The sequence below is a fragment of the Pseudopodoces humilis genome, chromosome 12 (assembly GCF_049639895.1).
Source record: "Pseudopodoces humilis isolate 2021_Gansu_Grassland_sample_001 chromosome 12, ASM4963989v1, whole genome shotgun sequence".
Lineage (NCBI taxonomy): Eukaryota > Metazoa > Chordata > Aves > Passeriformes > Paridae > Pseudopodoces > Pseudopodoces humilis.
This window is the reverse complement of record NC_142211.1, coordinates 20,061,786-20,078,921: the sequence shown is the minus strand read 5'-3', so window position 1 is coordinate 20,078,921 and position 17,136 is coordinate 20,061,786. Positions and strand designations below refer to the sequence as shown.

Here is a 17,136-nt window from a genome sequence, read left to right as displayed (position 1 = left end):
TAGAAGAAACAGATTCAGCTTTTAAAAAACATCCTACCAACTTAGACACCACACAACAGTGCAACAAGTGAGCACAACTGAACAGGACAATATTTCTTAAGACTGCTGTCCTGAAACAAAGTATAAACCAGTTCAAAACAATACAGAACTTAGGAAAAATAAATACATTTCAAGCACAAAGTGGTTTTGTTGGTGGATTTTGACTTTTTTCAATTTTAATACATGCATAAACATTCCACATTGCATCATGACAGACTTCAGTTGCTTTTCCAAGTGCTTAAAATGCTACACAGTCTAATACCTTTTCCCTTGTCTTCAAGGAAGATTATTGACATAATAACAGCAACAACCAAACCCAAACAACCACCAAACAAAAAAAAACCAAAACTACTCTAGAACCCATTACACTGCAATATCTATCAGCATCACTCTAAGTTCAGAGAACTTATTTGCCATAGCTTTAAAAATCTGTTTGAGTTTTTAAAGCTTGTAGAAAAAAACATACAAAATCATCAAGTCCAACAGTTAAAAAAGCACTGCCATTTAAAAAGCAAATTCGTGGAAACAATAATTGTGAGGTAGTCATATTTTAACATCCTTGTCACATTTTCTTTTCCTCCTTTGCCTATGGGCTTCTTTGATTTTCCCTACGTTATCTGTGGTGTAGCATACAAGCAATTCCTCCTCTAACTGAAGAGCTTTAAATATTATCTGATGCTGTCCAGCTAGGGACCTGTGTTGGTTTTGGCTGATGTAGAGTGAATTTTCTTCATAGTAGCCAGTATGAAGCTATGTTTTGGATTTGTGATCAAAACAGTGTTGATAATTCAGGGATATATTTGTTATTGATGAGTAGTGCTTACACAGAGTCAAGGCCTTTTCTGCTTCTAGTACCACGCTGCCAGTGGGAGTGCACAAGAAGTTGGAAGGGGACACAGCCAGGACAGCTGACCCCAGCTGACCAAAGGGATATTCCATACCATATGATGTCATGCTCAGCAGATAAAGCTGGGGGAAGAAGGAGGAAGGAGGGACGTTCAGAAGGATGGTGTTCTGCATTCCCAAGTCACCATTGCACATGATGGAGTCCTGCTTTCCTGGGGACAGCTGAACACCTGCCTGCCCATGGGAAATGGTGAATGAATTCCTTGTTTTGCTTTGCTTGTGTACATGGCTTTTCTTTCCCTATTAAACTGTCTTTATCTCAACTGATGTGTTTTCTCACTTTTACCTTTCCAATTGAACCCCCCATTCCAGGGGAAAGTGAGCCAACAGCTGTGTGGTGCTTGGATGTCAACTGGGGTTAAACCACAACAGTCCTTTCTGATACCACATGTGGAGCTTGAAGGGTTTGTGATAACGACAGATTGACTAGGATATGCTAGATCGAATTTATAGTTGTTATTGCTGTTTAGCTATTAATAGACAGGCTCCTGTGCTTGCCGTGGTACTTATTTGCCTCACTGTATATTAGTCTACTGCTCATTAGGGGATGATTTTTCATAGAATTATATAAACATTTAAGTTGGAAAAGACTTCAAAGATCATCGAGTCCAACCATTAACCTAACACTGCCCATTCCACCACTAAACCATGTCCTTAAGTGCCCCATCCACATAGCTTTTAAATACCTCCAGGGATGGGGACTCAACCACTTCCCTGGGCAGCCTCTTCCAATGCTTGACCACCCTTTCAGTGAAGAAATTTTTTCTAATATCCAATCTAAACCTCCCCTGGCACAACTTGAGGCCATTTCCTCTTGTCCTATCCCTTGTTACTTGAGAGATCAACTCCCACCTCACTACAGCCTCCTTTCAGGTAGTTGTAGAGAGCAATAAGGTCTCCCCTGAGCCTCCTTTTCCCCAGGCCAAACACCCCCAGCCCCCTCAGCCGCTCCTCATAAGACTTGTGGTCCAGCCCCTTTGCCAGCTACATTACCCTTCTCTGGACACACTCCAGCACCTCAATATCTTTCTTGTAGTGAGGGGCCCAAAACTGAACACAGGATTTGAGGTGTGGCCTCACCAGTGCCGAGTACAGGGGTACGATTGCTTCCCTGGTCCTGCTTCCCACACTATTTCTGATACAAGCCAGGATGCCATTGGCCTTCTTGGCCACCTGGGCACACGCTGGCTGATGTTCAGCTGGCTGCCGACCAACAGCCCCAGGGTCTTTTCTGCCAAATAACTTTCCAGCCACTCTTCCCCAAGCCTGTTGCGCTGCGGGGGGTTGTTGTGACCCAAGTGCAGGACCCAACACTTGGCCTTGTTGAACTGAATACCACTGGTCTTGGCCCATCAATCCAGCCTGTTCAAATCCCTCTGCAGAGCCTTTCCACCCAACTTGGCATCGTCTGCAAACTTACTGAGTGTTGTAATCCTTTCTCGGGGGGACCCCTCTGTCCCACCCCCCGTGGTGAGAGCCCTGCTCTTCACGGAACACGGGCGTTGGAAGGGGTCCTGGAGTGGATACAACACGGACTCAAAGTATCTAGACACAGGAGGCCCAAACTTGCTGGAGTAATCCCGGGTTTATTGTATGTCATCCATCCGGGGCAAGAAAGAGACCAAAATGCCCTGTGTCTTATCTCTTATACTAGGGGGCAGGGGTGATCGGGGGATACAGAGAGGTCACAGCCAATGGGAAGGGGGAAGGGAAAGAAGGTTTTCAGGTGGGAACTAACATTACACAAACCAGAGGTGAGTTTTACCCTTGGGAGATACCAAGATTTTTTGATGCACTACAACATCTCTTGATTGCCCTCAGACTTCCTGTTGCAACTTCATTGCTGCCTACCTGAAAACTCAATAATGGGTGATAATTTGAGGGCCATACCAGGGTAGGAAGCTTTCTCTTCACATCTTTAAGCTGGGTCTCAGGGAGGCAGCAGACTTCCCTAAGAAGTGGGTCTGGTCTGCATATGGGGCCTTCTGTTCCCTTCATAAGGGAGTCTCTTATGACAACAACCTGTTTACTTTTCTTTATGGAAGCAGTTTTGATGCAGGGCATAGGCTGACTTAACCTCAGCAACACCTCCATGCTAGATGAACTATTGTCCTCATTATCATTCAGCTCCACTTGCAGAGTCTTGTATCTATTATGCAGTGGCACTTGGGAAGGTAGGGCAGTCACAGAGGAGAGACGCTGCGCTGGGCAGGCACTTGCTTCCATTGGCCCCTATCCCTTATGTCACCATGTTCAGCTGGGAGGAGAGAGGATAGGGAATCCTCCATATCATGCAGCCTGTCTACCTGTCAGGCCTGTCCCAGGGAAGGTAGGGTGTGTTTCCAGTAATCTCTCTTTCACACTCCCTCATACTCCTCAACCTATTCACTTCCTGCCAGAGTTCTGCCACTAAGTAGAGGAGTTCCTTTACCTGGGCTCACCTCCCACAGGTGTGCTCACTACTAATGCCCAGTACTGGCATAAGAGCAGGGCATACCCTGCAGCCTGATACATGTTCCCACCGGAGCTCTGGGCAGCTGCGTCAGTCACAGTGGGTGCAGAGTTTAGAGAGGCCATAGCTTTCTGTCGGGAAGATACCATTGCTCTCTGGAGCACCTCAAAGCATGTATGTAATAAAACATTTTAACAGAGTAAAAGCATGATATTTTAGTAAAAGCCTGTCTGCACAAGCCAGCCTTTGATATAAGCGGTGATATTAAAGGTAGTGTCCTTGAAACTCTCCTGGAGCAGTGAGAATGCAAGAAAAATAGCCTTGTGCATTGGGGAAAGAATGTAAACCATATGTATTAACCAATAGTAGCTCGCTAAGCCCGCGGGCCCTGTCGAACCCTATAAAAGTGTGCTAAAGATAGAAATAAACGGCGTTCACTATACTTCTGTGAAGATTCAGTGAATAGTCTGGCAGTTTCTCAATACATGTAGCCATGGATGAGCTCACAAAAGAGCAGGTACACCCCTGGAGGACCTGCAGCCATGGGTAAGGCTTTGTTGGAACAAGTACACCCTTAAAGAACTACAGTCCGTGGATAAGTCCAAGCCAGAATAGGGGCAAGGGGAGGAGTTCATTGCAATATTAAACCCTAGAATCTGGTCCAAAGGGACCAGTGATGGAGATTGTAGCGGAAATACCTTTATAATATTGCAACCAATGATTTGAGTTGCCTGTTATAGGAATTACTATAGCAGGAATCACCTAAACTAATGGAAGAGAAGTCTTAAAAGAAGCAGTTGCAGTGCAGCAGTGACCCGACCTGAACTGACCTTGGTGTCCAGTAACTGCACCCAACACAGCACTTCTGTCCTGAGTGACCACTATAGCAGATGAAGCCCAAAGTCATGGACTAAAGGAACTCGGTGGACATTTGTGGACATTTTGCAGGGGTGATCCATAGACTAAGGGAATGATAGGCGCACTGTATCCAAGGATGGAAAGGGGGGTGGTGGTTAATGAGGATATATTGGACAGTGTGGGACCTGACCATGATATAAATGGTATGAAATAAGGGGTGGAGAATGTGCTGGTTTTGGCTGGGATAGAGTTAATTTTCTTCATAGTAGCTAGTGTGGGGCTATGATTTGGATTTGTGCTGTAAACAGTGTTGATAACAGAGGGATGTTGTTGTTATTGCTGAGCAGTGCTTACACACAGCCAAGGCCTTTTTTGCTTCTCACACCATCCTACCAGGGAGGATGCTAGGGGTGCACAAGAAGTTGGGAAGGGACACAGTCGGGACAGCTAACCCCAACTACACCAACTACCTGGAGATGGATGAACACCTGCCTGCTGATGGGAAGTGGTGAATGAATTCCTTGATTTGCTTTGCTTGTGCACATGGCTTTTGCTTTCCCTATTAAACTGCATTTATCGCAACCCATTAATTTTTTCACTTCTACTCTTTGGATTCTCTCTGCCATCCCACCAGGGGAGTGAGTGAGCGGCTGTGTGGTGCTTAGTTGCCGGCTGGAGTTAAACCACAACAGGTCCATAATTTGTCTAACTTTTCTCACAATGAGTAATGCCTATTAACACAAAATAATACCACTGACTTCTACAAGATTAATCCCTTGAACTGGCACTACTAATTACTGAGATTCTGGCATTGTATCTCTAGCTTTAGGATGCAAGGAACATTAGAACTAAAATATTTCTTCAACCAAAGACTCAGAATACTGTCATAATTACCTGTTACCCAGTGCTGTTACATAAATATAATCTCATATAATCAGCAATTATGATGCTCTGCTCTCCAGAGTTCATCTTACATAAAAAGACAAGCAAAGTGCTTCATCTATTCCCCCCTTCTCTTCCTGTACAGTCCAGGGTCAGTGCCTTTTCTTTAGATGCTTTTATTTGAAACAGTTCAGCAAAAGGTCAAAGAGGACACCACACTCATCCTGTTGTGGACACCTGAAGTAGCCTAAAAGAAAAAGTTTGAGTACAATACAACCAGCCTTTTTTTCCCCTCTTTCATAAAAACCTACTTGAAACTGGAAGGTAGGAGGCAATCTTCAGACACTTAAATTAGAGCCTTCCTGGTTCCCCCTCACCCTTTCTGAATATACTCAAGAAACTGGTAGAAAAACCATGCACACCTTACATATAATGAGAGAAAACGTACAAGACTTAATTTTCATTTATCTATTCACCTGTGTTTGTCAATTTACCCCTATCCCACCTTTTCATGTCTTCCCTTTGCTCTTGCATTGCTGCTCTCTTCCAACAAACTCCATCCTGTGGTGTCATTTGCTTCCCCCCCTTCTTCACTGATCAATGTGCTTCCAAGAGACCAAACATCAACAGAAATTATAAACGCTATCAAGACAAGAATTGGAAGAACTCTAGATCTAAAACAATAGGGCAAGGCAAATTAAGCTACAGAATAAAGAGGCTGTTAATATCATATATACAGAAAGGGAATATTCAATATTTGCTGTTGAAGAGCATTTCTGCTCTTTTAAATACTTCATTCTATTAGCCAAAACAGAATTCCTACATTTGTAAGTCCCTCTTTCAAACATGTCATATAAGCCTTTCTTCTTTGTGCTTCAAACAATTTTTATACATTATATATATATATATATATAAAACCCAGTAAAATTGAAACAGCATTATTTGATAAAATATATTCTTGAAATAAGAAACCATACATTACATACACCGTACTTTGTTCAATTAGGAAAAAACCCACAAAAAAAACAACCACCAAACCCAAAACCAACAACACTAAACAAAGACAGGAATGCATGAGATTGTACAAAACAGTTACAGGACCATCACAGGACCGTGAAAGAAAAAAAGAAGCAAAAGTGATGGATAAAGCAAGAATGACCTCTTCAATCCTACTGAAGTGAGTCTACTTCTCTAGTATGCAAACAAATTACTGCAATGATGCTGAAGTTAACTGACAGCGCTAACCTACTGTAGTAGGCATGCAGGAATATATACTAAGAGTGAATAGCATGCTCTCAGGATGGGATTTCTGCATGAAAAATTATCATTTTATGTATGTTGACAAACCAACGTAAAGTCTACAGACAGCATCTTCCAGGTTATGTAGTAAATAAATTTCTCACACCCCTAGCCCTTGAGTCAAATAGTTGCATTTGTACAGCAGCATATGGGAAATCTGACTTGGTATCAAAGTTTGATACTGCCTCTGGATATTCTCATTATATTTAAGAGCAATTTAAGAGAGACCCACAAAAGCAATATTTATTTTCAAACTATTTTACAAGAAAAGCAAGATAGCTTACTGAGAGTACCAAGAAATAATTGTTTGCACCTGCTAATTTTTCAAATCCCAATTGTGGTGGTGCTTACTCCCCAGGCTGCACTATGATCTGATAAATGCTCGTTAGGCCTTGGCCTTGATAAACAGCACCTGGACCAAGCTCCTCTTGAGCTTATCAGAAACATTGTCTGTTCCCACAAACTTCTGCTGTCTAATAAGCTCCTGTTTTTTTAACAGCCTTGGAAACTTATTTTTCTTGCCTGAATAACAACCCAAATGGAATAACATTTTTGTTATCAAACTTTCAAAGAAAGTTACTGACCTGAATTGCATCCAAGAAGGAAAATTACTATGACTAAAGCCCACTCTCTTGCAGCCCTATAAACACCAGTCCGAAATGAGACCCTTTGAGCTCTCCTGGACCGCGGCGAGCCGTGACCAGCAACCTCCCTCTGAGTGGGGCCTCTCAGAGCCAGTGAACTCTCGAGTTTGCCGTACTCGGAAGATCGCCAAATGATGATAGATCCTGGGCTGATACCCCCCCCACACCTCGAGGCTCAACCCTTTGCCCATTGAGAAGATGCAAGTGCATTGAAAGTGAGTACTTCACTGAATTCAATGAGAATTTTTCACAGGTAGCTTGTACAGACTCTTTATGTCTGTGTGCATGCGAGTGTGAATATGCTATAGCAAATGTACCAGGAATGCTGCTCTCCTAGATTCTTAAGCACATTAGATTTGTAAGTTAGGCTTAAAAGTGAGCTACTGTTGTGCTTATAGTAAGTTCTATAGAATCTCTTATAAATTTGTTTAAATTAGGCTATCAATTAAGTGCTGTTAAACCTTTAAGCCTAAACTGTTGGTCAAGTCCAGGGCTAAGTTTAGCAAGGGGGTCCACTCTGAAACTTGTGACTCAATGGGAGGCTCTTCCTCATATCCTTTTTATCCTTATCCAACCTCCACATACATAATTTTTTGTTGATTTTAGTTTTAGATTGATTTATTTTAGATTTTAGTCCAATTTTTCTCAGTGTGCTTTAACCATCTAGTAAGTAGTAGAGTCAACCTTGCCAATGAATTTTGTTGTGCTTTTGCTTTTATATTAAACCTGATATCTTTGCCAGTGATTCTTTGAGTGACCTAACACACTCATTTGTGACAAATGTCTATGGAATAAAATCTGAGTATGCTTTGGGGAGATGACAGGAGAGCCAGACTTCAAGAAAAACATCACTGGCAAACATTAAAAACAAATGTTCTGTCACAGAGTCACTAGTTCTTTTCAGCAGTCTTAGGTTTAGCTTCACTAGCTTACCTCTTAAAAAAAGGTCCCCCTGATCAGAACACACAACTAGGAACAGTCAGCTAATTTATACAAGGCACTAGGAAGAGAAACTTCATGACAGACAGTTATACAAGCCATGCTGCAAAAGCACTGTTAGAGCATTTAGACCCCTGTATAAAGTCTACGTTGATAAAGGCCCAAAGAGAAGATAATTTATCACTGCTGATTTAGAGGGCGTTCATTACATTAAACTGCCTTAACAATCCCTCAATTAAAAACCAACAGGAAACAGAATATTATTTTGAGCAAAAGAAAAGTTTAACCCATTAAAACCAGGAAAGATTAATTCCTGCAAGGTCTTTGAAAAGCATCTGAGATGACAGTCCACCCTGTCTTAATAAACAAGACTGTTGCCCTGAAAACTCAGCTTCTGAGCTTGCTGACATAGTTTTGTAAAGACTTTCCCAGGACAGTAACTGTAAACATAGATATGTGTACATTCTTTCTGTTACACGTCTTGTGATGGGCATCTCTCATGGCCAGTGCAGTGAGAAAGTGTTATCCTGACCATCCAATCCCTGGCCGTGGTCAGAAGCCTATAAATCCTGGGAGGAAAAATAAACTCTCTCCTTCCTTTCACCACACCTCGACCTGTGTCCATGCAATCTATTCATCTTCAGCGGCAACACAAGACATCCAAGGAAGGTCATGTATTTGAAGAGCACCTTCCAGAATGAATAGAAGTAACAGACACTAAATGCCAAGCTCCTAAAACTGAAAGTTCCTAAGTAAGTTTATTTAGGCAAATACAATTCAAGTGGGCTTTTGTTTTATTAAAAAAACCAGAACTACTCAATCCGATTTATATGTGTAAAAGTCATTGATCTTATTCATCACCACTAATATAAAGCAAAGGGAACAAAGAGTATTAAATTTAGGCTACCAAGAAGGGTTATTTCCTGTCCTCATCTATTCTGGAACATGAACTCTTTTCCTTTACTTAGACTGACAAATTAATTTCTTGCCAATTGAAAATAAAGTAGGATGCTAGGACACAAAGCCAAAACTAAAACACCTTCTTCCCAGGCTCACTTTCACTCCTTCATTTCCAACTTTCTGCATCTTCCCCCCCCCCCCCTCCCCCACTTCAGGGGTGGGGAGAGAATCATAGAATGGTTTTGGTTGGGAGGGACCTTAGAGATCTTCTAGTTCCAACCTCCCTATGGAATGAGAGGTTGCAGTCAGTTCTTAGCTTATCTGCCACTCCTTCCTCTTCACACTTTTCCCCTGCTCCAACACATCTCCCAAAGGATAGTCCTTTGTCACAGTATTGTCACAGTACAGCTGGCCTGGACTGGACAAAGTAAATCTGACCATGACATAAATCCAATTTGGCTGGCCTGGTTCACACCTGAACATGTCCCCAGATAAGGGGACCCACGGCCAGCCCCATTCAAGCTGAGAAGTAAGCACACCACTGGCCAGGAAGCTGGGCAGGGAGAGAGATCTCATCCAATAGATATCAAGCCCGGGAGTTTTTGAATTGGGTATTTAAGTGAGTTCTGAATAATAAACAAGGCTGTTTGTCTCATGAGCACCTGGAGCACAGATTGTGGATTTTCTTCTCCCCACCCACATCCAGCACGTTACAGTCCTTCACTACCTGCTCCAGCATGTATCCTCTCCATGGGGTACATTCCTTCAGGAATGGACTGCTCCAGTGTGGGTCCTCCAGGGGCTGCAATTCATGACAAAAAACTTCCTGCTCTCCAAATGTGCACTCTCTAGAGGCTGCAGCTTCCTCCAGGGCACATCCACCTGCTTTGTCATGAGCCTTCCATGAGCTGCAGGATGGTTATCTGCTCTGGAGTGGTCTTCTCCACAGCCTGTAAGGAAATCTCTGTTCTGACACCTGGAATACCTCCTACCCGTCCTTCACTGACCTAAGTGTCTGCTGAGCTGTTTCTCTTGCATTTTTCTCCCTCATACCTCCCTCTCTTCTCACATACACACACTGCTGCACAGCATTTCTTAAATGTTATCACAGAGGTGCCCCAGCTTCACTGACTGGCTCATGTTTGGCCAATGGCAGATCTATTTTGGAGCAAGTTGGAACTGGCTTTATCCAGCACAGCAGAAGCTTCATGTCTCTTATGATGAAAGCTGTCCCTGCAGTCTCCCCACTACCAAAACCTCACCACATAAACACAATACAACTCTCTCTGTACATATGCACTTTTTCCTTTTGTTCCTAATTTGTATTACATACTTCTACCAAAAAGAAACCAATAGATGAAAATACTTCCCTAATTATGCTTGTAGAAGCTTTGTTTTTAACTCTCACTTAGGTTTCTTGAAAGCAGGAGCTTAGAATAGTGGATTTCACCTTACCTTTTTAATCTTTTGTGGAAGGTATGAGTTTATACAGCAAATTCAAGCTTGCTGACAAAGAGCTGGCTTTACTTAACCATCTTTTGTGGTCCACAGACTATTGAATCAACAAAGCAAATTCAATCCACAGAAATTAGTGTCTTGCGTTAACATCAGCTTTCAAGAACATAAACAATGGTAAGGGACCTTGATGCAAGAAGCCACTTTCTGCTTACTGGAAAAAGGAAGTACAATTGCACTCCAGCCAGCTACTTTCCATATAAGCTTTACTGAGCACACTCTTTTTTACCTACAGAGAAGTAAGGTCTGTTCAAGAGTTTCTTGATAGCAAATGGCAAGCACACAAATAGGTTTTCCAAGATCTGTCTGTGAATTAGGCTACAGGGTTACTGACTGATACAAGCATAAGGGAAAAAACACTTACCATTTTAAAACTTTTTTAAAGCTTTAAATTGTGTTCAGCAGCAAATTTAAGATGCTAAACAAAGTCTTACTTCAGAGGAAACTATCGTGTGGTAGTCAGGCCAGGTCAGTTGGTCTGACCCGGAGCTACGACCTTCCTGGAGGGAGCAGTCCCACAAGAGACAGCCTTCGAGGGGGTCTCTGGTGATCCCTGGCCACGAGGTAATCTCAGCAAGGGGCAGCCTGTGGCTGCAAGTGATTTCAGCTCGGTGATTTTCAGCTCATCTTGCGAGGTTATCCTGGGCTGACTCAAAGATAGAGAGACAGAAGTGTCATGTGGTGATCCCACAGAGATAGCCTTTATTGTCCAGCACCTCTACGAAGGGTAGCCAGGGATGGCGGCTCCCTCCTGAACTGGGCAGAAGCTGGGGGATTTTATGGGGGAAAGCCAGGGTGGTATCAGGGGGGAAAACCAATGGATTACAAAGGATCGGCATATTCACCAAAGCATGGTGGGATAGTTCACCATGAGAAGAGTGGATGGTCTCATTTGAGGGGCATCTCTCCAGGAGAAGGTTGAGATAAGCTTATCACAGCACTCTCAGGGCACATTCCTCCAAGGGAAAGCCTTGGCAAGCTGACCTGCCTCTACAATCATGTTTTAAGTAATTTGCATCTTCCTGATATTTGCTTATAATAAAGTTGTCTGAATACATTTTTGATATTTAATTGGTTTAGTGTTATGATAATTGCTACAGCTTTTGAGTAATTTTGTTATACTGGTATTTACAAGTGGTCATAGTTTGATATGCAGTATTACTCAATTATCTTTAGCTAGGCGGCTCATTTAAAGTAGTAAAAAACTTCCTAAATACAAAGTCATCAGGGTTGTCCCCAGTAAGTTAATGTTTATTGGAGGTCTTAGTTATAACTCTCTAAAAGTTTAAAAGTCTACCTTTGGTCACACTTTTATTTTGTTCATATTCCTCTACTCAGCTGACAAAGGTTATTGTTGGGTTTGGTTGGGGGGTTTTTGTTTGGTTTGGTTTTGGTTTTTTGGTTTCTTTTTAAATGTAAGTCATCAGGAATATTTTGCCACTTACTAGAAAAAACACAAAATTTGTTTATTAACTAAGCAAGTACCATCTTTACTAGAAGTAGAAATCACAACAAAAAAACGTTTACGAATTATTCACAAGATTCAAAGTTTACTGACTTTCTAGAATATTTCTAGGTATAACATTAAAGCTTGACATTAACAACTTTAGGTGATATTAGGTGTAAATCTGTACGAAACCTATGAACAGGAAAACTAAAGGAACTTTAAAAAATACACTAAACACTTCTCTCTTCCCCCTTCTTCCCACCCCATTGCTCACACTATGCTACATGCAAGCTTAATGGCCAGAATGTGCTGAATGATCAGCTGGCCATTTTTTCACTTGGGGCCATAATTCAGATCTACCCCCTTTACACAACTGGCTGTTTTCATAAAGCCCACAGAACTCAGTTTTCTTTATGACCTCTGACTCATGAAATCAACTAATAGGTTCAACAGGCTGTGATCAGAAAGAGGAGACAGACAAGACAGATGGGTAGACTGACAGCATGAGCACAACAGCTTCTATTTGTAAGTTTCCCTTGCCTTCTTAAATCTGAAGCATTCATCATATTCCCAGTTTTAGAAATTTTAACTTCCTAGTGCAGTAGATACTTATTCTAGAACACTTCTAAGTTGAACAAGAATTCAATTCCACCCCTAAAGTTCACTGTTATCTGTTGGTGGCTGGTTCGGAGGTCTGTCTGACCCCCAGCACTGCCACCGACTATCCTGGATAGGGGTCCCGCAAGGAACGGCTGTCCAGGGAGTCTCAGGCAGTTTCCAGCCAGGGGTAACCCCGATGAGCGGTCTGAGGCTTCAAGTGTTCAGCTCTTTTTAGAAGTGATTTCAGCCCTGTGATCAGCTCAGATCAGCCCAGCTCCGCTCATGGGTTACCCCAGCCAACGCGTGGACGAGATGGGAGGCTGTGTAGCATTCTGCAGAGTCCTTTATTGGCAGGCTTCAGTGAAGGAGGCCAGTGACGGTCACTTTCACTGAACTGGGCAAAAGCTGGGGTTTTTATAGGGAAGGGGAGAACTGGGAAAGTGACCAATGGTCTAAGACTGAGGTAAAATGACCAGTAGTTTACAGGGAGATAGCATGGGGTCCCGAAGCAGGAAGGGGTCCACAGCTTAGTCACCATGACTAAGTAGTTTTGTCTTATCTTAGGGGACAGATCTCCAAGAAGGAAGGCTTTCGGAGGACTGAGCTTCCTCCACAGTTATCCTTATCTTGCAGCTGGAAAGTTCTAACCAGGCTTTTCCAACCAAGTGAACCCTCTACACATCCTAGAACACCAGCATTGACATTAGAGGAGTGGATTTTTTTTAAAATTAAGATAACAGCTGGGAAAACTGTACTTTCACATTGGAAAACAAACATGAAGTTAACACTTTACATTATGCTGCTTTGACAACTCAATTGAAAAAAAGGAAGCCTCACTGGAATTAACAGTCCACTGTTCCAACTTTAGAGATATCATAGTTTAGGGTTTATACAGCACATATTATGCATGCATGCCATGCACTCTATAGACAGACATGAGTTTTACATTATCATTTCAATCTAATCTGTTTCAGCTTTTGACACTTCAGACAACTTTTGAGGAAAAAGAGAGTAATACTGATAGAGCTTAAGTAGAATTAAAACTATATTATGTAAGGTATATACACGGTTGTTACAGTCATTAAACTATCTGATTTTAACAAGCAGATTAAGCATCTGTAAAAATGCATGGTCAGTCCACTTGTTCACCAGGAAGCTTTAGCACAAAGTTAAAATGTAAACCATTTCTAAAAAGGAAAATACAGGAGAATATGTAACCAAGGACTGAAAGTACTTACCTTGACTCTCCACTACTGTTTCTTACATCTTCATCACTGTGCCCATTCATTGTAAATATTAAGAAGTTTAAAAGATAAATAGAAGTCCACTCAGGTTAGAAGGCAGATGCCAAGAAATTGCTTCTTGGTACTCTGTTTTCCAGATGACTCAACTGTCCTCTGCAAGATTTTTCCAAAATTGCCTAAAGTAGTAAAGAAAAACGTTGACATAATTTGAAATATTTGATGGTTGCAACTGAAAGATACTGAAAATAACTTATCTTGTAATAGCACCGACAAAAGGGAGTATCTATCACATCTGGCATCTTCTTTTTAACTGAAAAATAGCTTTTGGTATGCCATAGTCTTGTCTTAAGAACAACCTGATCTTACTTTTAAAGGAAAACAGCCTCCCCAAACACATAAATAAAAATCATAATTATTAATGTGCTAAGATATGATTAGCAAAATCATTTTGTGCACAAAACACATATCATAAGCAGTTCTAGACACAAAGATTACATTCTGTTGGGGGTAGAGTCAAGAAAATAGACTGTCCCATTTTAAAAAAATGGCTCAACTACATCAAGCTAACAAGATGCCACAGATGGAGTGATCACTATTTCAAACATCTTCAATCACATCTCTACCATGTCAGATGCACCTAGAAAAAGTTTAGGTTCACATTAAATGGAGTACAAGTATAAACTCACTGGTAATAAGCTAAAGAGCAGCACCTCTCACAGATGTAGTGGTGTGAAAGCAATTAGGGGCCTGCCTGCAGGTTGCCTGCCTTGAGGTGCTTTCTAATACAGCCCAAGCTCCAGCTCATGATGGAGGCAGACGCCGCCTCGTACGGGGATGGTAAAAACCCTGCACTCAGGCACTATCTCAGACACCAGGGCCACTCCAGACAGCAAACAAAATCAATGACGGAAAAAAGTGATAGGAAAGAGCCCTGTAACTCCACAGAGGCCGCGAAGCTAGTCCGGGGCCCCGGCGACGGCGAGCCAGGCAGCTTTGTGGTTCCTCGCAGATAGGCCGCTGGTTGCCCAACGAGGCCAAGATCCGCGCTGGCTGCCCTCCCACGCCCAGGGTACGAACACTCTGCCTCCTCTGGGACCGGTACTCCCTGGGCCCCAGGAAAGATCTTTAGTGGCCATGAAACTCTCCTTATCGGCCATTCCCTGCTCTGCGACAATCCTCCCCGACCACCCGCACCCTGCTGTCGCGGCCTCCCGTGACCGACAGCTCCCGAGGAGAGCCCAGGCCAGGGCTTCCTCCCTACATCTCGCGAGTTCACCTCCCGCCCCCGAAAATGGCCCTCTGCTGGTGGCGCGACCTGCATAGGCGCTACTCCTGGTCAAGGCTCCCGGGAAGTATTGCCAAGGCGGCCGCTGTCCTCTTTGCTCGCTTCTCCCAGCGCCCCCCCATGGCCAGAGAAGAGCAAAGGCCTCCCAACCAGTTCGTCACAGACCCCGCTGGATCCAGCGAAAGAGGCTCAACCCCGACTGCCCACCTCACTTCTCGCAGCTCCCTCCCTCCCTCCCTCTTCGGAAAACAGCGACCGGCTCCAAAAGCCCAGCGGCACGCTAGGCATCCAACTCCTTCTCAGCGCCAGTCGCCTCTCCATCCATCTTTGAAAGCGACAACCACCGCGCAACTCCGGACCAGGGAAAGAGAAAGGAGCCATGGTGGGCCTCTGCCTACCTGAGTGCACACGGCCCGACTTTCCTAGGTCTGCCCTGGTCCGAGACGGCGCTACACTCCACAAAGAGGTCTGTGCTGCAACCTAGGGTCGAAGGCTGCTCCTGCGGCCACCACAAGGCCTGGGCCGCCGGCTCTTTACAGCCCCACGCAGTGGGCTCGCCTGTAGCCCCCACCAGCTTGAACAATAGGGCCCCAAACCGGACAGGGAGAGCCCTGGTAAGTACTCTGTTGCTCCGCCGCTGTTTTCCTACGTCCTCTCGACCACCGCCATCACGCTACCACTCCGCTCAACCTCCTCCTCCCTTAATTGGATGGAAACCCTGGGCGTGATGTCAGTCCTGCGCCCAGGGACAGAGCGGGGAGGAGGAGCAACTGCCGGGAGGACACAGCGCCGCCGGGATATAGCGGCAGAAAGGGCCGTTTGGAGGGCACGGCGGAACCCAAGCGGCTTCCCAGCTCCGCTGGATATTGCAGAGGCCGGAGGCAGTAGGAGTTCGCCTGCCCGCCGCAGCAGCGAACGTGCGCTGGAGCCGGTGCGGATGCCGCTCCTGGTGCCCGCTTGCAGCTCCTGTGTGAGTGGGCAGGGCGCGGCCCGGCCTGAGGGGCGCCCATGACCCACCCAGTGTAGCAGGGAACCTGGCCTAAGCTCCACGTTACTGTTTAGTGCGGTGCGGGGGATTTTTTTGTTTGTTTCAGATTTTTCCTGTCTAAAATGAGAGCTCCCTAACAAACACACATGCATTTCTTAGTCTTCCTATGCTGTTACAGTTGGCATTAGGGCATATTTAGGAAGGCTTGGCATGCAGCTGCACAGAGAACACTTGCCTCCATGAGGAAAGCACCCCCCAGCTGGAGGCAGAACACTCCTTTCTTTCTCTTGATATCTAATTCGAGTTGTTTTGAAGTGGTTAATAAGAAAGCTGTTTGTTTAAGGTGGCTCGTGTTCAGAAAAAAAACTTAAAGAGTCCTACTGCAAGAGTCTACCTGTTCCCAGAGTAGCAAAAGAAAAGTAGTGGCTGCTGAGTAAAAGACAGCTCTGAGCAACACAATTACAGAGTGCTGGAAAGAGGAAGTAATTTACCTGCTTTGTCCTCTGGAATCCTGCATAGTGTGCTGGTTTTGGCTGGGGTCATTTTCTTCATAGTAGCTATTATGAAGCTGTGTTTTGGATTTGTGATTAAAACAGTGTTGATAATTCAGGGATATATTTGTTATTGCTGAGCAGTGCTTACACACAGCCAAGGCCTTTTCTGCTTCTCACACTACCCCACCAGGGAGTAGGCTGGGGCTACACAAGAAGTTGGGAGGAGACACAGGTGGGACAGGTGACCCCAACTGACCAAAGGGATATTCCAGACCATATGACATCATGTTCAGCATATAAAGCTGAGGTGAGAAGGAAGGGGAGGATGTTCAAAGTTATGGCATCTATCTTCCCCAAGTAACTGTTACATGTGATGAGGCCCTGCTTTCCTGGAGATGGACGAACACCTGCCTGCCACTGAATGAATTCCTTGTTTTGCTTTGCTTGTGTGCACAGCTTTTGCTTTACATATTTAACTGTCCTTAACTCAACCTATGAGTTTTCTCACTTTTCCAATTTTCTCCCTCACCCTATCACTGAAAATATCAGGAAAATAAAACTCTCTAAAACTGTAATTTCAGTATCAGAGACCAGGCATTACTTTATTTTGGTGCCAGGTGTGTGGGGGAATCACTCCTCCTAAC

At 43.9% G+C, this 17,136-nt stretch overlaps 1 protein-coding gene across 1 annotated transcript in view; it reads right to left on the bottom strand.

Moving 5' to 3' along the window:
- LOC148183479 (ATP-dependent chromatin remodeler CHD1-like) overlaps positions 1-16,119 on the bottom strand; it is a 41,155-nt gene extending 25,036 nt beyond the window's left edge. Inside the window, exons 1-2 of the mRNA XM_088061591.1 lie at positions 15,409-16,119; positions 13,720-13,901 (exon numbers count right to left, since the gene is read on the bottom strand). Of these exons, the coding sequence (XP_087917717.1) occupies positions 13,720-13,769 (50 nt within the window). The 5' untranslated portion in view covers positions 13,770-13,901; positions 15,409-16,119. The remainder of the gene's footprint in view (positions 1-13,719; positions 13,902-15,408) is intronic.
- Between the last annotated feature and the right edge of the window lie 1,017 nt (positions 16,120-17,136).